The 25,512-nt window shown below is 41.3% G+C and overlaps 2 protein-coding genes across 2 annotated transcripts in view; both read left to right on the top strand.

Annotated features, from left to right (window-relative positions):
• LOC138416061 (SLAM family member 8-like) overlaps window positions 1–25,512 on the top strand; it is a 77,313-nt gene that overhangs the window by 13,069 nt on the left and 38,732 nt on the right. The gene's annotated exons all lie outside the window — the stretch shown is intronic.
• LOC138433789 (ADP-ribosylation factor 1) lies at window positions 4,496–6,205 on the top strand. The gene has a single exon (XM_069577038.1). It carries the CDS (start codon window positions 4,584–4,586, stop codon window positions 5,127–5,129), a length of 546 nt encoding a protein of 181 aa, XP_069433139.1. The 5' UTR covers window positions 4,496–4,583; the 3' UTR covers window positions 5,130–6,205.

Consider the following 25,512-nt stretch of genomic DNA (forward strand, 5'->3'; position numbering starts at 1 on the left):
CCTATTTGCAGGACAGCAATGGAGAGGCAGACATAGAGAACAGACCTGGATTGGGGGTGGAGAGGAGTGGAAGGAGAGGTTGGGACAAATGGAGAGAGTAGCATGGAAATATATACACTATCATATATAAAATAGATAGCCAATGGGAATTTGCTGTATGATTCAGGGAAACCAAATCTGAGCTCTGTAAACCTAGAGGAGGGGGAAGGGGTGGGAGGTGGGAGGGAAGTCTGAGAGGGAGGAGACATATGTACGCCTAAGGCTGATTCACGTTGATGTATGGCAGAAACCAACACAATATTGTAGAGCAATTATCCTTCAATTAAAAGTAAATAAAATAAGAAAAGAGGGAAAAAAAGAACATGTGCTTGCCAGAAATAGCTCCTACCGTGGGCTGAAACCATCCACGTACTTAGATCTGCCTCTGAGTCTCTTCAAGCTTGTCAAGCCAACTGGCCTTTGCACATTCTAATAATGTATTAATATGTGACACTGTTTACCTTTTCTTTCCCCTGAGCCTTCCGCTAGAGAATATTATGGAAGAGGGAAGTCGAGTCCACTCGACATTCTCTGTAGGGTTGGCAGATCTAGGAGGATTCATTTGTCAGAATCTAGGCAACTGATCAACATCTCCATCCCCACTTGTAAAACACATCTACCACGAATTTATCTGCCTGGGTATCACTATAGTTTGGCTCTTGGAATAGTTTTGATCCATATTCTAAAACTAGACTCACTCAAAGCAAAAAATTGCAAGCATATCTGTGCAGAGGGTGCAACTGTTGGCTAGAGGCTGAGGTATGCGTGGCCTTTGGGGTTCCTCTCCCTACACCGTAGAGTGGGCACCACCGTGGGCCCTTCAGGTGGGCACCAGCCTCTGGGAGCTGCGAGTTGGGGGCAGATCGTCGAGGCGCCAGGACCATGAAGCTGCACACTCAGCGCCCACTCCAGGTGGAAGAATTTGGATGTGATCTTGTGGTGGGAGGATGAGGTGCTGAGCTTGTACAGCTAGCAGGACATTGAGGGCTGGCTCAAGGGGATCAACAGCCTTAGGGACCCGGGTTTTTTCTTGGCCTTGTACGTGAAGGTGATCCATACCCCTTTGCCTGGCCTGACAGGCGATGGCGACCTGGGCCCACCATTGCCTTCACTGCACATACCTAGGAAGCCATTGGTGAGCTCTTAGAGCAGGCCAGGCAGTGCCTAGACCCCATCATGGACATGTTAGTGCTGTGTCAGAGGCACCTGGCCAATTTCCCTGACATCATCCAAGTTCAGAAAAGAGCTCTTACCAAAGTAAAGGAGAGTTGGCAACACAAGGAAGAAAGGAAAGATGGAGGTGCTGATGGCCTTGAGGATTGCTGTTACACTGTTTCTTTTTGCCACTTTGGCCGAAATTCATCACTTCCACCAAATTCCAATAAGAGACTTTAAATCACAGAAGCAGCATTTCGTACAGCAACAAATAATATTTTCCCCAAAAGTGACACAGAATTTAGAAGACTCTTCACAAATATGGTAGTATTTCATGACTGGACTTGGATTGCAGACTGTTTTCCAGTTCAAGGATAATTTCTACAGTAGAATAGGTTTTATTTGATAGCAGGTTTGCTATCAAAGAGCTATTACCAACTATCAGTAGTGATACAAGGATGTTGTATCATGTTCAACTATAACTTGGCTGAATAGATAATTATGTAGGAAAAAAGCAGTTAATGTGATTATATAATAGAAACAGTACCATACACTGTAACTGAATTATACTGTGTATGCCTACACCACTTTTGCAACTTTCAGAATAATTATACTATTTGTCTTATTGCTTTTTGAAGTATGGTGCATACTTTGTAGACTTCAAAACCCATGGAGGGTCTCAAAGAAGCTGGCTGGTTAAAAGCCTACTGTGGATGCCTTTTTACTCTCATAGGTTGGGATTATTTAAATTCAACCTATTCTCTGTTTCCAGGCTCCAACTAGAGTAGCTATTGGACTTTGTTTCTTTAGACTCTTGGATTTTCATTTCTCCACCCCCATCCACTTTTTAAAGTAACCACAACTTTTCTGATTGAAAGAGTGAAAATCCAGTATACACAATGACAAACTGCTGAGAACCTCCTATTGGAGCTGGAGATGGGGTAGGAGGATCAGCTGTCATCAGTCTCCTAAGACATGCTGGCAAGTGCAGTGGAAGGAGACTCAGGCTCATCTTGAATATGGTGTCTGTCAGGGAAGAAAATGGTGCCACTCTGTTCTCTTGATCCTAGCATAGTCTCTCCGCTCAAGTGGAGACCTGGAAACTTGGAGTTGAGATTTAATCAAGCATGTCTTATAACCCAAAGAAGGAGCTTAATCAGTTGGGGACTTGAACACAGAATCAGTGACAACACACTAGGTTTTAATATTTAGGATGGCTACTTTTTCTTTTCTGACTGGTATGATGTGAGCTCTCATTGTAGATTTGATTTGCATTTCTCTGATAATTAGTGATGTTAATCATCTTTTCATGTGTTTGTTGGTCATCTGTATAGAAATGTCTGTTTAGGTCTCCTACTCATTTTTTGATTGGCTTTTTTTTTTTTTGATATTGAACTTCATGAGCTGTTCGTATATTTTGAAAATTAATCTGTTGTCAGTTACTTCATGTGCAAATACTCTCTCCCATGTCTTTTCATCTTGTTTATGGTTTCCTTTGCTGTGCAAAAGCTTTTAAATTTATTCAAGTCCCATTAGCTTACTACACTAAGAGGTGGGTCATAAAAAATCTTGCCACAATTTCTGTCAAAGAGTGTTCTGCTTATGTTTTCCTCTAAGAGTTATTATAGTTTCTGGCCTTATGTTTAAGTCTTTGATCCATTTTGAGTTTATTTTTGTGTATGGTGCTAGCGGGGCTTCCCACGTGGTGCTGGTGGTAAAGAACCTACCTGCCAGTGCAAGAGACAGAGGAGATGCGAGTTTGTTCCTGGGTGGGGAAGATACCCTGGAGGAAGGCATGGCAATCCACTCCAGTATTCTTTCCTGAGGAATCCCAAGGACAGAGGAGCCTGGCAGGCTATAGCCCACACGGTTGCAAAGAGTCAGCATGCCTGAAATGACCTGCATGCATGCATGGTGCTAGGGAGTTTTCTAATTTCATTCTTTTACATGTAGCTGTCCAGATTTCTCAGCACCACTTACTGAAGAGGCTGTCTTTGCTCCATTGTATATTCTGTCATAGATTAGGTGACAATAGGTGGGTGGTTTGGTCTTGGACTTTCTGTATTGTTCCATTGATCTATACTTCTCTCTCTGTGCCAATGCCATTCTGTCTTGATTACTGTAGCCCTGTAATACAGTCTGAAGTCAGGGAAAATGATTCTTTCAACTCCTTTTTTTTTTTTTTTTGCTTCAAGATTACTTTGCTATTCAAGGTCTTTTGTGTTTCCATAGAAATTGTAAACATTTTTTTCTAGTTCCCTGAAAAAGCCATTGATAATTTGAAACGGTTTGCATTGAATCTGTAGATTGCTTTGAGTGGTATAGTCTTTTTCATAATATTGATTCTTCAATCCAAGAACATGGTATATCTCTTTATTTGTTTATAACATCTTTGATCTCTTTCATCACTATCTTATGGTTTTCAGCTTGCAGATCTTTTTCCTCCTTAGATAAGCTTATGTCTATGCATTTGTTGCTGTTGTTGCAATGGTAAATGGGATTCCTTCCTTGATTTCTCTTTCTGATCTTTCATTGTTAGCAAATAGGAATGCAAGAGATTTCTGTATACTAATTTGTATTCTGTGACTTTACTAAATTCTTGGATTAGCTCTAATTGTTTTCTAGTGGTACTTTTAGGATTTTCTTTACATAATATCAAGTCATTGGCAAACAGTGATAGATTTATTTCTTCTTCTTCTTTTTGCCAATTTAGGTTTCTTTTACTTCTTTTTCTTTTCTGATTGCTGTGGCTTGGACTTTCAAAACTATGTTGAATGATAGCAGTGAGAGTGGACACCCTTATCTTATTCCTGATCTTAGAAGGAATGCTTACAGTTTTTCCCCATTGAGAATGTTTATTGTGGGTTTGTTACATATTAAAGATGACCTTTATTATGTTGAGATAGGTTCCTTCTGTGCCCAATTTCTGGAGAGTTATCTAAAATGTGTGTTGAATTTTGTTGAAAGATTTGTTGCATCTGTTGAGATTCTTTAATCTCATTCTTTAATTTGTTAATATGGGGTATCACATTGATTGCTTTGCATATATCAAAGAATCCTTCATCCCTGCAATAAATCCCACTTGATTTATATGATCCTTTCAATGTGTTAATGGATTCATTTTCTAGTATTGTATTGAGGATGTTTGTGTCTATCTTCATCAGTGTTGTTGGACTGTAATTTTTTTCTTTATGATATTTTTAGTTTTGTTATCAAGGTGATGGTGCTCTTATTGAATGAGCTTGGGAGTGTTCCAATTTCTGCAATTTTTTGAAGAGTTTGAGAAGGATAGGTGGGTGGGAGCGAAACCAACGCCTGCCTCCGAGCAGCATCTGCGCCGCGGCCGCCGAGGGTTTCTCTGGCCAGTGTTGCCCCCACCGGTGTGCAGCATGGGGAATATCTTTGCAAACCTCTTCAAGGGCCTTTTTGGCAAAAAAGAAATGCGCATTCTCATGGTGGGCCTAGATGCTGCGGGAAAGACCACCATCCTGTACAAACTGAAGCTGGGTGAAATTGTGACCACCATTCCCACTATTGGCTTCAACGTGGAGACCGTGGAGTACAAGAACATTAGCTTCACTGTGTGGGACGTGGGCGGCCAGGACAAGATCCGGCCTCTGTGGCGCCACTACTTTCAAAACACACAAGGCCTCATCTTTGTGGTTGACAGCAATGACAGAGAGCGTGTGAATGAGGCCCGCGAGGAGCTCATGAGGATGTTGGCAGAAGACGAGCTCAGGGACGCCGTTCTGCTCGTGTTTGCTAACAAACAGGACCTCCCTAATGCCATGAACGCGGCCGAGATCACGGACAAGCTGGGCCTACACTCTCTGCGCCACAGGAACTGGTACATACAGGCTACCTGCGCCACCAGCGGGGACGGGCTTTACGAGGGACTGGACTGGCTGTCCAATCAGCTCCGGAACCAGAAATGAGCTGTCATCCTCTCTCCTCCCCTCTCACTCCCTCCTTCTACCCTCGCTTTACTCTCATGTGGCAAACGTGCCCCTGTGGTGTGAGTGCCAGAAGCTGTCTCCATGGTCGGTCACAGTGTGCTTCACCATGCTGTAAATGTGCAGACGCAGCCTGCAACTGGGTTTTTATTTAATGTAAATAGTTTTTGTCTCCAATGAGGCAGCTTCTGGTACTCCTATGCAATATTACTCAGCTTTTTTTATTGTAAAAAGAAAATCAACCCACTGTTTAGTACTGAGAAGGGATTTTAGGCACACGGGTCATCTAGGAGTTGTGTGTCAGACGAGCCCAATACTCCTCCTCTGGGCTTTAGGTCTGTGTTGAGATCCATTTTGGTGGTTGGTTTTTAACCCAAACTCAGTGCATTTTTTAAAATAGTTACAAATACAAAATAAGGAGAACACTTGAACACACAGAAGGGAGAAATGTGCCTAATGTAGGTTCTGCGGTGACGGCCTGAGTCCAGTCCACCGGTGGTCTGTTTCCCGCTGGGAACATGAAGCGGGGCAGAACCAGCCGTGATACCCATTCTGCATGGTCACAGTAGGGTCCCTGTGATTCGCTCTGTCTCGGGTCCTCCCACCCCCCGTAGCGTTTGTGCTTGTATTTGTGCATACGTGGCCGCCCAGGAGATGGGGTGGAGGCTGCAGCCGCCGTTCTCAGACCCCTTGGAAGAACCCCGGCCTTTTCTCGGGTCAGCATGGGCACTTTGGTTGGAACGCCCTGGCTGGAGCGGGAGGCCTGCAGCCCCCCTGCTTGCCTGCTCCGGGCTCTCTGGGGTCTCACCAGCAGGAGTGCGGGTGGTCATCCTTGAGCCCCAGCCCCTCAGAGCCCCTGTCTACATGTGCTTTCACTCCCTCAGCCTGCAAGGGTCAGATTTGCCATTGAAAATGATAACCTCTACTTTTTTCTTTTGTATTTTGATAAACACTGAAGAAGCTGGAGCTGTTAAACTTTATCTTGGGGAAAACCTCAGAGCTGGTTTATTTGGTGTCGTGGAACCTCTTACTGCTTTCAATACACAATTAGTAATCAACTGTTTTGTATACTTGTTTTCAGTTTTCATTTCGACAAACAAGCACTGTAATTACAGCTATTAGAATAAAATCTCTTAACTAAAAAAAAAAAAAAAAAAAAAAAAAAGAAGGATAGGTGGTAGTTCTTTGCTAAGTGGTTGGTAGAATTCACCCGTGACTATCTGGTCCTGGATTTTTGTTTATTGGATGATTTTTAGTAATACTTTTAACTTAATTATTTGTGATTGGTCTGTTAGTATTTTCTGTTTCTTCCTTGTTCAGTGTCTTTCTAAGAATTTATCCATTTCTTCCAAGTTGTCCATTTTATTGTCATACAGTAGTAGTAGTGAAGTTCAAATCTCGTAGTAGTCTCTTTGATCCTTTGTATTTCTGCAGTGTCAGTTGTAACTTTTTTCATTTCTAATTTCATTGATTTGCAGCTTCTCCCTTTTTCCTTGATGAGTCCGGGTAATGATTTGTCAATTTTATTTATCTTCTCAAAGAATCAGCTTTTAGTTTTATTGTTCTTTGCAATTTTTTTTTTCATTTCCATTTCACTTATTTCTGCTCTAATCGTTGTGATTTCTTTCCTTCTACTAACTTTGGGCTTTGTTTGCTCTTCTATCTCTAGTTGCTTTAGACATAAGGTTAGAGTGTTTATTTGGGATTATTATTGTTTCTTGAGATAGAACTGTATTGCTATAAACTTCCCTTTTAGAACTGCTTTTGCTGCATTCCATAGATTTTGGTTCATTGTATTTTCATTGTCATTTGTTTCTAGGTATTCTTTTATTTCTTCTTTTATGTCTTCAGTATTCTCTTGGTTTATTAATAGCACATCGTTTGGTTTCCATGTGTTTGTGTTTTTTACAGTTTTTTCCTGTAATTAATTTCTAACCTCATAGTGTTGTGGTCAGAAAAGATGCTTGATATGATTTCAATATTGTTTACTTTACCAAGCCTTAATTTGTGACTCAAGTTGTGATCTATCTTGGAGAATATTCTGTGTGCACATAAGAAGAAAGTGTATTCTGCTGCTTTGGAATGGAGTGTCCTGTAAATAGCAGTTAAGTCTATCTGTTCTAATGTGTCATATAAAGTTTGTGCTTGCTTACTAATTTTCTGTCGGACAACCTATCTATTGGTGTAAGTGGAATGTAAAGCTCCCCATTATCATTGTGTTACCATCAGTTTCCCCTTTTATGGATATTAGCATTTGTCTTGTATATTGAGGTGTTCTTATATTAGATGCATAAATATTTACAATTGTTATATCTTCTTCTTGGGTTGATCCTTTCAAAATTATGTGGTGTCCTTCCTTATCTCTTTTAATGAGACAAAACTCATAAAGATATGAGTTTTGCTACCCCAGCTTTCTTTTGATTTCCCTTTGCATGAGATATCTTTCTCCATTCCCTCTCTCTGTGTCTTCAGGTCTGGAGTGGGTCTCTTTAGACAACATATACACAGGCCTTTTAAAAAATATCCATTTATCCAGTCCATTTCTTTTTATTGGAGCATTTAATCCATTTAACCTTAAGGTAATTATCAATATGTATATTCCTATTACCGTTTTATTAATTGCTTTCAGTTTGTTTTTGTTGGTCTTTTTCTTCTCTTTTATTTACTACCTAGAGAAGTTCTTTTAACATTTGCTGTAAAGTTGGTCTGGTGGTGCTGAATTCTCTTAGCTTTTGCTTGTCTGTAAAGCTTTTGATTTCTCTGTCAAATTTATGAGAGCTCTGGTGGATGAAGTAATCTTGGTTGTAGGTTTTCCCCTTTCATCACTTTAAATATATTCTGCCACTTATTTTTGTCCTGTAGAGTTTCTGCTGAACTGTTAGTTAATAACCTTATGGGGATTCTCTGTCTGTTATTTGTTGATTTTCCCTTGCTATTTTTAATATTTTTTCCTTGTATTTATTTTTTGATAGTTTGATTAATATGTGCCTCAGCATGTTTCCCCTTGGGTTTACCTTGTATGGAGCTCTCTGCACTTCCTGGAGTTGATTGACTATTCTCTTTCTTATGTTAGGGAAGCTTTCTACTATAGTCTCTTGAACTATTTTCTCAGATGCTTCCACTTTGTCTTCTGGGAACTCTGTACTTTGAATGTTAGTGCATGTAATGTTATCTCAGATGTCCCTAAGGCTGACATCATCTTTTTTTTTTTCTTTTCCTTTTCTTTTTCTTCTTATATTCAGTTCTATGGCAATTATTTTCACCATTCTATATATCCATCGTTTTATTCAGCTCATTCATTTTACCTCAGTTATTCTGCTATTGGCTTCTTCTAGTGTATTTTCAATTTCAGTTCAGTTCAGTTCAGTTCAGTCACTCAGTCATGTCCGACTCTTTGCAGCCTCATGAATCGCAGCACACCAGGCCTCCCTGTCCAACACCAACTCCCGGACTTCACTCAGACTCATGTCCATTGTGTCCGTGATGCCATCCAGCCATCTCATCCTCTGTTGTCCCCTTCTCCTCCTGCCCCCAATCCCTCCCAGCTTCAGAGTCTTTTCCAATGAGTCAACTGTTTGCATGAGGTGGCCAAAGTACTGAAGCTTCAGCTTTAGCATCATTCCTTCCAAAGAAATCCCAGGGCTGATCTCCTTCAGAATGGACTGGTTGGATCTCCTTGCAGTCCAAGGGACTCTCAAGAGTCTTCGCCAACACCACAGTTCAAAAGCATCAACTCTTCGGCACTCAGCTTTCTTCACAGTCCAACTCTCACATCCATACATGACCACTGGAAAAAATAAAAACAAATAATAATAAACAGCAACAATATAGCAAAGCAAAACATGAAAAAGTAATAATAATTATATTTTCCTAGTATCTCAGCTGTCTTTGTTCCCACTGTGAGTCACAGCCAGCCTTTGCCTCCTCAAGAAGTCATCCAAAACCTCTAGGTAGGTCTCTGGTCTCTCTGTGTGCATTGCAAGGGCAGCTTAGGCCTGGTCCTACTCCTACATGTACTAGTCCCCCAAATCCACAGCTGCTAGAGCTAGATTCATTTCATTTGTGGGAGCACTCATTCAGATATTCCAAGGATGTAAGATTTACTAAGGTGATCTGAGGAGTTTAAGCTGTGGCTTTTGCAACTGCACAGAAAGATTTTTGTTCCTCTTCCTTAGTCATTCCACCCCTGGGGCTCAGCTCTGGCATTAACCCCACTTGTGTATGGGGCCCATTCACAGGAGTCTGCTCCCAAGACCGCCCTGGAGCAGTCTGCTCTGGTGAGGGCAGGATGCAGAGGTGGCATGACTGCTTGAGTCACAGGGGCCTCAGTGGCAATAGATGAGCAGAAAAGCCAGCGGCCATAGCTGCAAGAGATCTGGTCCTAGGGGGAGACTTCCTGGCAGCCAGCACCACAAGGCCAGACATGATGGGGGCTTTTCCTAACACCTGGTGGGTCAGGCGCTATCATGTAGGGAGAGTGGGGCTGCAATGGTGGCTCCATCCCCTGCATGTGATGTCACTCAGCAGCAGTGACTTGCTTCTGTGGCAGTCTGGGTTTCTTCCACAAGCATTCCTGGCTGTGAATTTCCTCCTTTTCATTCCCTCTGGCTGCCTCCTCATAGCCAATAGCACTCTTCCTCCTGAGTTTGGTCTCCAATCCCCATGTTCCAGCTTTCAGCCCCCACTGTGAACTGGCAAACACACCCCAAAGTCTTGGGTGTACAGGGTTTTGGCACAGACCATGTGTAGGTCTCATTCTCTTCTGTCTGTCACAGATCAGTTGATTCATCCCCCTTCAATAGCTTCAGATGCTCCCCTTCCATCCCAACTGATTTCCCCATCAGTGAGTGGGCTTCCCTGGGTGCAGAAACCTCTCCATCACTTCAACTCCTCAGAAGAGGTTCAGATCCTGTTCTACTTCCTTTCCTTTCTTTCTCTCTTCTTTCTTTGAGGTTGATTTCCTTTAGAATTGACTGGTTTAATACCCTTGGAGTCCAAGTGACTTCCAAGAGTCTTCTCCACCACAGTTCAAAAGCATTAATTCTTCGATGCTCAGTCTACTTTATAGACCAACTCTCACATCTGTACATGACTACTGGAAGAACCATAGCTTTGAATATACAGATCTTTTTGGCAAATCAAAAGCAGTCTCTGCTTTTCAATACACTATCTATGTTTTCCATCGTTTTTCTTCCAAGGAGATTATCTTTTAATTTCATGGCTGCAGTCACCATTGCAGTGACTTTGGAGCCCAAGAAAATAAAATCTGCCACTGTTTCCACTTTTTAAAAAATCATCTATTTACCATGAAAAGATGGGATCAGAATCAAAGAATATGTTTTTTGAATATTGAGTTTTTATTTATTTATTTTTAAAAAATTTTTATTTTTACTTTATTTTACTTTACAATACTGTATTGGTTTTGCCATACATTGACATGAATCCACCACAGGTGTACATGCATTCCCAAACATGAAACCCCCTCCCACCTCCCTCCCCATAACATCTCTCTGGGTCATCTCCATACACCAGCCCCAAGCATGCTGTATCCTGCATCGGACATAGACTGGCGATTCGATTCTTACATGATAGTATACATGTCACAATGCCATTCTCCCAAATCATCCTACCCTCTCCCTTTCCCTCTGAGTCCTAAAGTCCGTTATACACATCTGTGTCTTTTTTGCTGTCTTGCATACAGGGTCATCATTGCCATCTTTCTAAATTCCATATATATGTGTCAGTATACTGCATTGGTATTTTTCTTTCTGGCTTACTTCGCTCTGTATAATTGGCTCCAGTTTCATCTATCTCATCAGAACTGATTAAAATGTATTCTTTTTAATGGCTGAGTAATACTCCATTGTGTATATGTACCACAGCTTTCTTATCCATTCATCTGCTGATGGACATCTAGGTTGTTTCCGTGTCCTGGCTATTATAAACAGTACTGCAATGAACATTGGGGTACATGTGTCTCTTTCAATTCTGGTTTCCTCGGTGTGTATGCCCAGCAGTGGGATTGCTGGGTCATAAGGTAGTTCTAATTGCAATTTTTTAAGGAATCTCCATACTGTTCTCCACAGTGGCTGTACTAGTTTGCATTCCCACCAACAGTGTAAGAGGGTTCCCTTTTCTCCACACCCTCTCCAGCATTTATTGCTTGCAGATTTTTGGATCGCAGCCATTCTGACTGGTGTGAAGTGGTACCTCATTGTGGTTTTGATTTGCATTTCTCTAATAATGAGTGATGTTGAGCATCTTTTCATGTGTTTGTTAGCCATCCATATGTCTTCTTTGGAGAAATGTCTATTTAGTTCTTTGGCCCATTTTTTGATTGGGTCGTTTATTTTTCTGGAATTGAGCTGCATAAGTTGCTTGTATATTTTTGAGATTAGTTGTTTGTCAGTTGCTTCATTTGCTATTATTTTCTTCCATTCCGAAGGCTGTCTTTTCACCTTGCTTATACTTTCCTTTGTTGTGCAGAAGCTTTTAATTTTAATTAGATCCCATTTGTTTATTTTTGCTTTTATTTCCAGTACGCTGGGAGGTGGATCATAGAGGATCCTGCTGTGATTTATGTCGGAGAGTGTTTTGCCTATATTCTCCTCGGAGTTTTATAGTTTCTGGTCTTACATTTAGATCTTTGATCCATTTTGAGTTTATTTTTGTGTGCGGTGTTAGAAAGTGATCTAGTTTCATTCTTTTACAAGTGGTTGACCAGTTTTCCCAGCACCACTTGTTAAAGAGATTGTCTTTACTCCATTGTATATTCTTGCCTCCTTTGTCAAAGATAAGGTGTCCATATGTGTGTGGATTTATCTCTGGGCTTTCTATTTTGTTCCATTGATCTATATGTCTGTCTTTGTGCCAGTACCATACTGTCTTGATGACTGTGGCTTTGTAGTAGAGCCTGAAGTCAGACAATTGGATTCCTCTAGTTCCATTCTTCTTTCTCAAGATTGCTTTGGCTGTTTGAGGTTTTTTGTATTTCCATACAAATCTTGAAATTATTTGTTCTAGTTCTGTGAAAAATATGGCTGGTAGCTTGATAGGGATTGCATTGAATTTGTAAATTGCTTTGGGTAGTATACTCATTTTCACTATATTGATTCTTCCGATCCATGAACATGGTATATTTCTCCATCTAGTAGTGTCCTCTTTGATTTCTTTCACCAGTGTTTTATAGTTTTCTATATATAGGTCTTCAGTTTCTTTAGGTAGATATATTCCTAAGTGTTTTATTCTTTTCGTTGCAATGGTGAATGGAATTGTTTCCTTAATTTCCTTTTCTACTTTCTCATTATTAGTGTATAGGAATGCAAGGAATTTCTGAGTGTTGATTTTATATCCTGCAACTTTACTATATTCATTGATTAGCTTTAGTAATTTTTTGGTGGAGTCTTTAGGGTCTTCTATATATAGGATCATGTCATCTGCAAACAGTGAGAGTTTTACTTCTTCTTTTCCAATTTGGATTCCTTGTATTTCTTTTTCTGCTCTGATTGCTGTGGCCAAAACTTCCAGAACTATGTTGAATAGTAGTGGTGAGAGTGGGCACCCTTGTCTTGTTCCTGACTTTAGGGGAAATGCTTTCAATTTTTCACCATTGAGGAAAATGTTTGCTGTGGGTTTGTCATATATAGCTTTTATTATGTTGAGGTATGTTCCTTCTATTCCTGCTTTCTGGAGAGTTTTTTTTTTTTTTAATCATAAATGGATGTTGAATTTTGTCAAAGGCCTTCTCTGCATCTACTGAGATAATCATATGGCTTTTATTTTTCAATTTGTTAATGTGGTGAATTACATTGATTGATTTGTGGATATTGAAGAATCCTTGCATCCCTGGGATAAAGCCCACTTGGTCATGGTGTATGATCTTTTAAATGTGTTGTTGGATTCTGATTGCTAGAATTTTGTTAAGGATGTTTGCATCTATGTTCATCAGTGATATTGGCCTGTAGTTTTCTTTTTTGTGACATCTTTGTCAGGTTTTGGTATTAGGGTGATGGTGGCCTCATAGAATGAATTTGGAAGTTTACCTTCATCTGCAATTTTCTGGAAGAGTTTGAGTAGGATAGGTGTTAGCTCTTCTCGAAATTTTTGGTAGAATTCAGTTGTGAAACCGTCTGGACCTGAGCTTTTTTTTTGCTCGAAGATTTCTGATTACAGTGTCAATTTCCATGCTTGTGATGGGTTTGTTAAGATTTTCTATTTCTTCCTGGTTCAGTTTTGGAAAGTTGTACTTTTCTAAGAATTTGTCCATTTCTTCCACGTTGTCCATTTTATTGGCATACAACTGCTGATAGTAGTCTCTTATGATCCTTTGTATTTCTGTGTTGTCTGTTGTGATCTCTCCATTTTCATTTCTAATTTTATTGATTTGATTTTTCTCTCTTTGCTTCTTGATGAGTCTGGCTAATGGCTTGTCAATTTTATTTATCCTTTCAAAGAACCAGCTTTTGGCTTTGTTGATTTTTGCTATGGTCTCTTTTGTTTCTTTTACATTGATTTCTGCCCTGATTTTTAAGATTTCTTTCCTTCTACTAACTCTGGGGTTCTCCACTTCTTCCTTTTCTAGTTGCTTTAGTTGTAGAGTTAGGTTTTTTATTTGACTTTTTTCTTGTTTCTTGAGGTATGCCTCTATTGCTATGAACTTTCCTCTTAGCACTGCTTTTATAGTGTCCCACAGGTTTTGGGTTGTTGTGTTTTCATTTTCATTAGTTTCTATGCATATTTTGATTTCTTTTTTGATTTCTTCTGTGATTTGTTGGTTATTCAGGAGTGTGTTGTTCAGCCTCCATATGTTGGAAGTTTTAATAGTTTTTCTCCTGTAATTGAGATCTAATCTTAATGCATTATGGTCAGAAAAGATGCTTGGAATGATTTCGATTTTTTTGAATTTATCAAGTTTAGATTTATGGCCCAGGATGTGATCTATCCTGGAGAAGGTTCCATGAACACTTGAGAAAAAGGTGAAATTCATTGTTTTGGGTTGAAATGTCCTATAGATATCAATTAGGTCTAACTGGTCTAATGTATCATTTAAAGTTTACATTTCTTTGTTAATTTTCTGTTTAGTTGATCTGTCCATAGGTGTGAGTGGGGTATTAAAGTCTCCGACTATTATTGTGTTATTGTTGATTTCCCCTTTCATACTTGTTAGCATTTGTCTTACATATTGCGGTGCTCCTATATTGGGTGCATATATATTTATAATTGTTCTATCTTCGTCTTGGATTGATCCTGTGATCATTATGTAGTGGCCTTCTTTGTCTCTTTTCACAGCCTTTGTTTTAAAGCCTATTTTATCGGATATGAGTATTGCCACTCCTGCTTTCTTTTGGTCTCTATTTGCATGGTATATCTTTTTCCAGCCTTTCACTTTCAGTCTGTATGTGTCCCTTGTTTTGAGGTGGGTCTCTTGTAAGCAGCATATAGAGGGGTCTTGTTTTTGTATCCATTCGGCCAGTCTTTGCCTTTTGGTTGGGGCGTTCATCCCATTTACGTTTAAGGTAATTATTGATAAGTATGATTCCGTTACCATTTACTTTATTGTTTTGGGTTTGGGTTTATACACCCTTTTTGTGTTTCCTGTCTAGAGAATATCCTTTAGAATTTGTTGGAGAGCTGGTTTGGTGGTGCTGAATTCTCTCAGCTTTTGCTTGTCTGTAAAGCTTTTGATTTCTCCTTCGTGTTTGAATGAGATCCTTGCTGGGTATAGTAATCTGGGCTGTAGGTTATTTTCTTTCATCACTTTAAGTATGTCTTGCCATTCCCTCCCGGCCTGAAGAGTTTCTATTGAAAGATCAGCTGTTATCCTTATGGGAATCCCCTTGTATGTTATTTGTTGTTTTTCCCTTGCTGCTTTTAATATTTGTTCTTTGTGTTTGATCTTTGTTAATTTGATTAATATGTGTCTTGGGGTGTTTCGCCTTGGGTTTATCCTATTTGGAACTCTCTGTGTTTCTTGGACTTGGGTGATTATTTCCTTCCCCATTTTAGGGAAGTTTTCAACTATTATCTCCTCAAGGATTTTCTCATGGTCTTTCTTTTTGTCTTCTTCTTCTGGGACTCCTATAATTCGAAAGTTGGAGCATTTCATATCGTCCTGGAGGTCTCTGAGATTGTCCTCATTTCTTTTAATTCATTTTTCTTGTTTCCTCTCTGATTCATTTATTTCCTCCATTCTATCTTCTATTTCACTAATCCTATCTTCTGCCTCCATTATTCTGCTATTTGTTGCCTCCAGAGTGTTTCTGATCTCATTTATTGCATTATTCATTACATATTGACTCTTTTTTATTCCTTCTTGGTCCTTGTTAAACCTTTCTTGCATCTTCTCAATCCTTGTCTTTAGGCTATTTATCTGTGATTCCATTTTGATTTCAAGATTTTGGATCATTTTCACTATCAATATTCGGAATTCTTTCTCAGGTAGATTCCCTACCTCTTCCTCTTTTGTTTGGTTTGGTGGGCAACTCTCCTGTTCCTTTACCTGCTGAGTAGTCCTCTGTCTCTTCATCTTGATTATATTGCTGCGTTTGGGGTGGCCTTTTTATATTCTGGTAATTTGTGGAGTTCTCTTTATTATGGAGCTTCCTCACTGTGGGTGGGGTTCTATCAGTGGCTTGTCAAGGTTTCCTGGTTAGGGAGGCTTGTGTTGGAGTTCTGGTGGGTGGAGCTGGATTTCTTCTCTCTGGAGTGCAGTGGAGTGACCAGTAATGGTTATGAGACGTCAAAGGTTTTGGAATAATTTTGAGCTGCCTGTATATTGAAGCTCAGGAGTGTGTTCCTGTGTTGCTGGAGAATTTGCGTGGTATGTCTTGTTCTGGAACTTGTTGGTCCTTGGGTGGAGCTTGGTTTCAGTGTAGGTATGGAGGCATTTGATGAGCTCCTATTGCTTAATGTTCCCTGAAGTCAGGAGTTTTCTGATGTTTTCAGGCTTTGAACTTAAGCCTCCTGCTTCTGGTTTTCAGTTTTATTTTTACAGTAGCCTCTAGACTTCTCCATCTATACAGCACCGATGATAAAGCATCTAGGTTAAAGATGAAAAGTTTATCCACATTGAGGGACACTCAGAGAGGTTCACTGAGTTAAAAGGAGAAGAGAAGAGGGAGGGGGTAGTTAGAGGTGATTGGAATGAGATGCGGTGAGATCAAAAGAGGAGAGAGCAAGCTAGCCAGTAGTCACTTCCTTATGTGTGTTCCATAGTCTGGACCGCTCAGAGGTATTTACGGAGTTATACAGGGAAGAGGAGAGGGAGGAAGTAGACAGAGGTGGCCAGGAGGATAAGAGAGAGGAATGAGAAGGAGAGAGACAAATCCTGCCAGTAACCAGTTCCTTAGGTGTTCTCCACCGTCTGGAACACACAGAGATTCACAGAGTTGGAAAGAGAAGAGATGGGGGAGAAAAGAGACAGAACCACCTGGTGGAGAAAAAGGAGAGTCCAAAGGAGGAGAGAGTGGTCAAGCCAGTAATCTTGCTCTCAGGTAAAATTGGGTAGTGAAATTTGGGTTTTTAAATGTACAAAATTGACAACAAAAACCTAAGAGCAAAGATTAAAAATCTAGAGTAGAGGTTGGATTTTCAAAAATACAATATTAAAGAAAAGAAGCAGAAGGAAAAAGGAAAAAAGAAAAGAAAAGAAAAGAAAAAAAAGCCACAAGAATTATTAAAAAAAAAAACAAACGCCAATAACCACCCAAAGACTATATATGGTGTTTGCCTTAAAAAAAAAAAAAGAGTCTTTTTTTTCTTTGAATAGTAATAATAGGTTATAGAAATAAAAATTAGAGGAGAAATAGAAGACTTAAGTGTTTAAAAAAAGTTAGAAAAAAAAAAGAAAAAAAAGGGAATGATTTTAAAAATAGTAAGAATATATCTTGCTCTTCTCTGATGTTGTGGGCAGTGTGGGGTCACTTCCAAGGCGGTTCCCTGTGTTTAACTTCTTCTTTATGTTGGTTTTTTAGTCTCACTAGTTCAGTCGTGCTGTGGGGAGGGGGGATGCTGCAAACAAATAGCACTGTCATGTGCACACAGTGTCTCAGCCCCGCTTGACCTGTCCCTTCTCGCAGCGCACAAACCACTCTGGCTCTATGATGCTCAGCCGGGAACCGTCTGAGGCCGGCCCTAGGCTGCGTGCACTTCCCTGGTCTAAGCCACTCAGGTTCGGTGCTCAGGTAGCCCTCAGAGACACAGATTTGGTTGGGACTGCGTTTTGTGCCCTTCCCGGGTCCGAGTAGCTCAGGAGTTTGGCAAGTGCGATCACTGCGACTTGTCGCCTTTTCTGCCTCTGCTGCTCAGTTTTCTGGGTGGACCACTGGCACCCCTTGTGAGGCAGATGGTGACTGTCCAGCACCCCCAGAAGTCTTAGTAAAGAAGCCTGTTTGCAGTTTGGTAAGTAAAGTCTCTCCGGGTCTGCAATTGCCCCTTTCCAGCCCTTACGGCTCTGGCTGCCTGTCCCTGGCGGGGGATGGTTTGCAGCCGGCTTTTTCTGTTTCTGTCCTTTGTTCTGTGCTCGGTCCTGGCGGTGTCTTATGTTTGAGCTTTTTGTGTGGTAGCTATCCCACAGTCTGGTTTGCTAGCCCAAGTTAGATCGTTCTGGTTGCGCGTGGGGCATTCCTGCCCGATTCTTGCAAAGCACTGCAGCCCGCGCCTCCCACGCGTCCCTGCCCTGCCCCCACTTCCCAATGGCGGACGCAGGCGTCTGTGCTGCTTTTCCGCTGGGGGAGTTACTGTTGGGCTTGTAATCTCTTGGATTTAATTATTTATTTATTTTTCCCTTCCTGTTAGGTTGCCCTCTGTTTCCAAGGCTCGCCACAGACTTGGCAGGGAGAGTGTTTCCTGGTGTTTGGAAACCTCTCTTCTTAAAATTCCCTTCCCGGGACGGGCTTCCCTTCCTGGGACAGAGCTCTCTCCCCACCTCCTTTGTCTCCTTTTTCATCTTTTTTATTTTTTCCTACCAGTTTTTGAAGACAATGGTCTGCTTTTCTGGTTGCCTGATGTCCTCTGCCAGCCTACAGAAGTTGTTTTGTGGAGTTTGCTCAGTGTTGAAATGTTCTTTTGAGGAATTTGTGAGGGAGAAAGTGGTCTTCCCGTCCTATTCCTCCACCACGTTAGGACCACCACCTGAATATTGAGTTTTAAGTCAGGTTTTTCACTCTTGTTTTAATAGTTTTCGGTGAATGATGTCGGATTTGTGATCTCCAAAGATTTATCCTTGGGGCCAGGGACAAGGCTTGATTACTCGAGCAGTTTTGTGTAGCAGAATTTTATTAAAGTGAAAGCTTCTGACATAGACATCAGAAGGCCTATGGAGAGTGTCCCTCTCTAGTCTTAGCAAGGGAGCTACATATTTTTTCAATTGGTTATTACAATAAGTGAAAAGTGTGTCTCAAGGTTGTAAAGGTCTTATCAGACCCACTCCCACAATATACATTTTAAGACAACAGGATTAAAGCTAACAATAGAAAGATCTTACCAGACCAACTCCCATGCTATACATTTTAAGATGACAGGATTAGTCAGAAGGTTCTCAAGAAGGAGAAACATGTCCTTAAGCAACATACAATGTTGTTATATAATCATTGGTACAGAGTTTAAGGGAAAACACATCCTTGAGCAAGATGAGTGGTTTTGTTGTGCAATCATCAGCTCTGGGCTTATAGAAAAAATGTTTGTCCTTTTCTCTTCCTTGAGAACTCCAGCCCCCTATCTTCTCCTTGAGAGCCCGAGACTGGTTTCTCCTCCTTGGGGACCCCAGACTTCTTATCAACCTGCCTAGGAATTGACTGTCTCACTCTTTCATCTCCATCAAGAGGTTGTTTAGCTCTTCTTCAACTTCTGCCATTAGAGTGGTATCATGTGCATATCTGAGGTTGTTGATACTTCTCCTGGCAATCTTGATTCCAGCGTGTGATTCATCCAGCCTGGATTTTACATGATATACTCTGAACAGAAGTTAAAGGAACATGGTGACAATATACAACCTTTTCATACTCTTTTAGAATTTTGAACCATTCAGTTGTTCCATGTCTTGTTCTAACTGTTTCCTCTTGATCCACATACAGGTTTCTCAGGAGACAAGTAAGGTGGTCTGGTATTCCCACTGATTGAGGAATTTCCCACAGTTTGTTGTGATCCACACAGTCAAAGGCTTTAGTGTAGTCAACGAAGCAAAGGTAGAAGTTTTTCTGAATTCCTTTGCTTTCTCCATGATCTGATGAATGTTGGCAATTTGATCTCTGGCTCCTTTCAAAACACCCTCACTCCCCAGTTTTCCCTTATAAGCCTTTAATTAGTATATAGTTTGCATTAACTGTTATTCAATACTTTGGGAAGCTCAACGAAATATCCCTTGTTAGGGCAAATACAGATTTTTTTTTTTTTTCGGAAGTGGGATCTTCAGGAATACCAACAGTTCAGTTCAGTTCAGTCACTCAGTCGTGTCCGACTTTTTGCAACCCCATGAATTGCAGCAAGCCAGGCCTCCCTGTCCATCACCATCTCCCGGAGTTCACTCAGACCGACGTCCATCGAGTCCGTGATGCCATCCAGCCATCTCATCCTCTGTTGTCCCCTTCTCCTCCTGCCTCCAGTCCCTCCCAGCATCGAGTCTTTGCCAATGAGTCAACTCTTCACATGCGGTGGCCAAAGTACTGGAGCTTCAGCTTTACCATCGTTCCTTCCAGAGAAATCCCAGGGTTGATCTCCTTCAGAATGGATGGGTTGGATCCCCTTGCAGTCCAAGGGACTCTCAAGAGTCTTCTCCAACACCACAGTTCAAAAGCATCAATGCTTCAGCACTCGGCTTTCTTCACAGTCCAACTCTCACATCCAAACATGACCACAGGAAAAACCATAGCCTTGACTAGAAGGACCTTAGTTGGCAAAGTAATGTCTCTGCTTTTGAATATACTATCTAAGTTGGTCATAACTTTTCTTTCAAGGAGAAAGAGTCTTTTAATTTCACGGCTGCAGTCACCATCTGCAGTGATTTTGGAGCCCCCCCCCCCCAAATAAAGTCTGACACTGTTTCTACTGTTTCCCCATCTATTTCCCATGAAGTGATGGGAACAGATGCCATGATCTTCGTTTTCCGAATGTTGAGCTTGAAGCCAACTTTTTTGCTCTCTTCTTTCACTTTCATCAAGAGGCTTTTTAGCTCCTCTTCACTTTCTGCCATAACGGTGGTGTCATCTGCATATCTGAGGTGATTGATATTTCTCCCAGCAATCTTGATTCCAGCTTGTGTTTCTTCCAGCCCAGCGTTTCTCATGATGTACCCTGCATAGAAGTTAAATAAGCAGGGTGATAATATACAGCCTTGACAAACTCCTTTTCCTATTTGGAACTAGTCTGTTGTTCCATGTCCAGTTCTAACTTGCTTTCTGACCTGCAAACAGATTTCTCAAGAGGCAGGTTAGGTGGTCTGGTATTCCCATCTCTTTCAGAATTTTCCACAGTTTATTGTGATCCACACAGTCAAAGGCTTTGGCATAGTCAATAAAGCAGAAATAGATGTGATTCTGGAACTCTCTTGCTTTTTCCATGATCCAGTGGATGTTGGCAATTTGATCTCTGGTTCCTCTGCCTTTTCGAAAACCAGCTTGAACATCAGGAAGTTCAAGGTTCACGTATTGCTGAAGCCTGGCTTGGAGAACTTTGAGCATTACTTTACTAGCATGTGAGATGAGTGCAACTGTGCAGTAGTTTGAGCATTCTTTGGCATTGCCTTTCTTTGGGATTGGAATGAAAACTGACCCTTTCCAGTCCCGTGGCCACTGATGAGTTTTCCAAATTTGCTGGCATATTGAGTGCAGCACTTTCACAGCATCATCTTTCAGGATTTGAAGAGCTCAACTGGAATTCCATCACCTCCACTAGCTTTGTCCATAGTGATGCTTTCTAAGGTCCACTTGACTTCACATTCCAAGATGTCTGGCTATAGATTAGTGATCACATCATCATGATTATCCGGGTCTTGAAGATCTTTTTTGTACAGTTCTTCCATGTATTCTTGCCACCTCTTCTTAATAACTTTTGCTTGTCTTAGGTCCATACCATTTCTGTTCTTTATCGAGCCCATCTTTGCATGAAATGTTCCCTTGGTATCTCTAATTTTCTTGAAGTGATCTCTAGTCTTTCCCATTCTGTTCTTTTCCTCTATTTCTTTGCATTGATCGCTGAAGAAGACTTTCTTATCTCTTTCTGCTATTCTTTGGAATTCTGCATTCAGATATTTATATCTTTCCTTTTCTCCTTTGCTTTTTGCCTCTCTTCTTTTCACAACTATTTATAAGGCCTCCCCAGACAGCCATTTTGCTTTTTTGCATTTCTTTTCCATGGGGATGGTCTTGATCCCTGTCTCCTGTACAATGTCACAAACCTCATTCCATAGTTCATCAGGCACTCTATCTATCAGATCTAGGCCCTTAAATCTATTTCTCACTTCCACTGTATAATCATAAGGGATTTGATTTAGGTCATACCTGAATGGTCTAGCGGTTTTTCCTACTTTCTTCAATTTGAGTCTGAATTTGGTAATAAGCAGTTCATGATCTGAGCCACAGTCAGCTCCTGGTCTTGTTTTTGTTGACTGTATAGAGTTTCTCCAGCTTTGGCTGTAAAGAATATAATCAATCTGATTTTGGTGTTGACCATCTGGTGATGTCCATGTGTAGAGTCTTCTCTTGTGTTGTTGGAAGAGGGTGTTTGCTATGACCAGTGCATTTTCTTGGCAAAACTCTATTAGTCTTTGCTCTGCTTCATTCCACATTCCAAGGCCAGATTTGCCTGTTACTCCAGGTGTTTCTTGACTTCCTACTTTTGCATTCCAGTCCCCTATAATGAAAAGGACACCTTTTTTGGGTGTTAGTTCTAAAAGGTCTTGTAGGTCTTCATAAAACCATTCAACTTCAGCTTCTTCAGCATTACTGGTTGGGGGCATAGACTTGGATTACTGTGATACTGAATGGTTTGCCTTGGAGATGAACAGAGATCATTCTGTCATTTTTGAGATTGCATCCAAGTACTGCATTTCGGACTCTTTTGTTGACCATGATGGCTACTCCATTTCTTCTGAGGGATTCCTGCCCGCCGTAGTAGATATAATGGCCATCTGAGTTAAATTCACCCATTCCAGTCCATTTTAGTTCGCTGATTTCTAGAATGTTGACGTTCACCCTTGCCATCTCTTGTTTGACCTCTTCCAATTTGCCTTGATTCATGGACCTGACATTCCAGGTTCCTATGCAATATTGCTGTTTAAAGCATTGGACCTTCCTTCTATCACCAGTCACATCCACAACTGGGTAGTGTTTTTGCTTTGGCTCCATCCCTTCATTCATTCTGGAGGTATTTCTCCACTGATCTCCAGGAGCATATTGGGCACCTACTGACCTGGGGAGTTCCTCTTTTGGTATCCTATCATTTTGCCTTTTCCTACTGTTCATGGGGTTCTCAAGGCAAGAATACTGAAGTGGTTTGCCATTCCCTTCTCCAGGGGACCACATTCTGTCAGACCTCTCCACCATGACCCTCCCATCTTGGGTTGCCCTGCAGGCATGGCTTGGTTTCATTGAGTTAGACAAGGCTGTGGTCCTAGTGTGATTAGATGACTAGTTTTCTGTGAGTATGGTTTCAGTGTGTCTGCCCTCTGATGCTCTTGCAACACCTACCATCTTACTTGGGTTTCTCTTACCTTGGGCGTGGGGTATCTCTTCACGGCTGCTCCAGCAAAGCACAGCCACTGCTCCTTACCTTGGATGAAGGGTATCTCCTTACCGCCGCCGTTCCTGACCTTCAATGTGGGATAGCTCTTCTAGGCCCTCCTGTGCCTGCACAGCCATTACTCCTCAGGTTGCTCCTCCTGGTCACTGGCCCTGGCTTCAGGCATGGGTGGCTCCTCCCAGCTGCCGCCCCTGGCCTGGGGCTTGGGGTGGCTCCTCAGGGTCACTGCCCCTGGCCTCGGGTGCAAGGTGTCTTCTTCCGGCCGCCTCTGACCTCGGACGTGGGGTGTCTCCTCCTGGCTGCCCCTGACATTGGACGCGGGGTAGCTCCTCCAGGCCGCCACTGACCTCGGACACAGGGTAGCTCCTCTCAGCCATTCCTGTGCCGTCGCAGCCCAGCACTCTAGGCTGCTACACCAACAGGTATGTCAAATCATGACACATTTATTGGGAATAAAACTCTGAATTGGCTCTGTCTGATGGCTACAAGGTCTCTGGTGTTTACCAAGAATACAAGCTATTCTTTTTCAGGTGAATTACGCTACTTGAAAACATGGAGCAAGTTAAAACAGAACAACACTTCCTATTCTTATCGGGATTCTGTTGTTTTTCTTGAATAAATGCCCTCATCATATTACTGTGTGTCATAGTTAGTTTCCAGAGTTCTGAAAAAGTTATCTACAAGGGAAGCCATTTTTCTCATTTCTTTTATAAAGGAGAGAATTTTCTTACTCAGATTTTATACCTTTCACACTTTAACATGCATGTTGAATTATTCATTGCTTTCTATTTATGGCTATAGTTGCTCAGTATTTACCTACTTTTCCCTGAATGACTCACTGAAACCACTCATCATCTTCTTAATAATTAAAAAATTTAGTGCTGTCTATTTCTCATTAAAAATATTAAATATAATTTTAAACTGGCAAATTATTAGTTTTATTACAAAGGAAGAGAAGAGGAGAGGAGGATTACTGATGGCTAGTCTCTACCTGCTTCTGTCTGCTTCTCCTGCCAGCCCACCTCTAGGGCTTCTCTGCTGTTCTGTGGTAAACCATGCATGGCTAGCTTGGTGCCTCTTGTCTTTCACCCAGGAAGGGTGACTGTGGGAAAGACTAATGAGATCCTCTACCCCAAATTTTCCTTTACCTAGGCTGCCTAATCCTTCTCCCAGAGCAGCAGTTTCCTCCCATATAAGGAAACAGCCAACCTCTAATTCCTCAGACCCTTCACAATCATGATGTAAGTTCCTCAGAAATTATACTCTCCAGAGCAAGTCCATGATTGGGCTGATGTTGATCCTTGTGAGCAACTTGTCAGTTACTTAAAACACAACTTTGAACAAGTTATTTAATCTCTTTGTAATATCAGGATGATCTTTCATTAGATGCATGTAATGCTTAAGTAATATAATGTTGCTGCTGCTGCTGCTAAGTCACTTCAGTCGTGTCCGACTCTGTGTGACCCCATAGATGGCAGCCCACCAGGCTCCCCCGTCCCTGGGATTCTCCAGGCAAGAACACTGGAGTGGGTTGCCATTTCTTTCTACAATGCATGAAAGTGAAAAGTGAAAGTGAAGTCGTTCAGTCCTGTCCGACTCTTCAGACCCCATGGACTGCAGCCTACCAGGCTCCTCCGTCCATGGGATTTTCCAGGCAAGAGTCCTGGAGTGGGGTGCCACTAGGAGGATTTAATTAAGCATATATTGTAGGTAAATTTTTATGTGTAATTTTTTGCACATAATTATGTATAACAATAATGTGCAGTTAATTTTAATGTACAGTAAAAACACATAGAATAGATATTTAATAAATGTATTCTTCACATAACTCAGCTCTCCATTGGAATAGTTTGCTTTTGGAAATTCAAACAAAAATAGATATGATCACCCACTCTTGGACATCCAGAGTTCCTGACAATTTCTGTGCATTCTCTTGGGCTTAATTCCTCCTGGTCATCTCTCAGATCTCTGTTTCCTGGACTCTTCATATCCCTGGACTCTACACTTTCCTCCTATCTGATCTTCCTGACACACACATTACGTAGATCCAGGTCTGTCTTCCTTTAATTCCCCAAAGATTCCCAGCACAAAGTGTTTGTGTTCAGTAAACTCCTTGCAAGATTTCTGAAGTTGGTATGTTTGCTTGTTTATGTGTTATGCCTAGTACAGGATGGTTAGTGTGTTGAATATGAGATAGGCTACCTCAACTTTTTAAAAGTTCTAGGTGTTTTGCTAGCATATAAATTCTACTGTGTGGCTCTCTCCCAGTGTCCTTGGCCTGTACCACATTGCTGCTTCTTTCTCTCTAGGCTCCTCCTTCCCAACCCCCTTTAGCAAATGATTTTCAAAACCAAACATTTCTCACACAAAGATTGCTCACAACACATGTAGGGACATGACAGAGAAGTACATACCAGACTCATTCAGTTTCACCTGAGAATGACCAGTGGATGAGCTGCCTGGATTTTGATGGCATACAGAAGTTAGTGACCACAGGACACACAGACCATCTTTTGACGTAATTTCCTTGATAATAGATGGGGTTGGAGGCAATGAGCCTGGTCGATATTCTCTTGTATGAGATGTTACAGAGCAGTGTAAGGGAGCAGAAAATGGACTCTTGTGAGTTGTT

Source organism: Ovis canadensis, chromosome 1, assembly GCF_042477335.2.
Source record: "Ovis canadensis isolate MfBH-ARS-UI-01 breed Bighorn chromosome 1, ARS-UI_OviCan_v2, whole genome shotgun sequence".
Taxonomy (NCBI): Eukaryota; Metazoa; Chordata; class Mammalia; order Artiodactyla; family Bovidae; genus Ovis; species Ovis canadensis.

Bases quoted from the DNA above. Each gene is read 5' to 3' on its own strand.
- LOC138433789 (XM_069577038.1), top strand. From the start codon at position 4,584: ATGGGGAATATCTTTGCAAACCTCTTCAAGGGCCTTTTTGGCAAAAAA.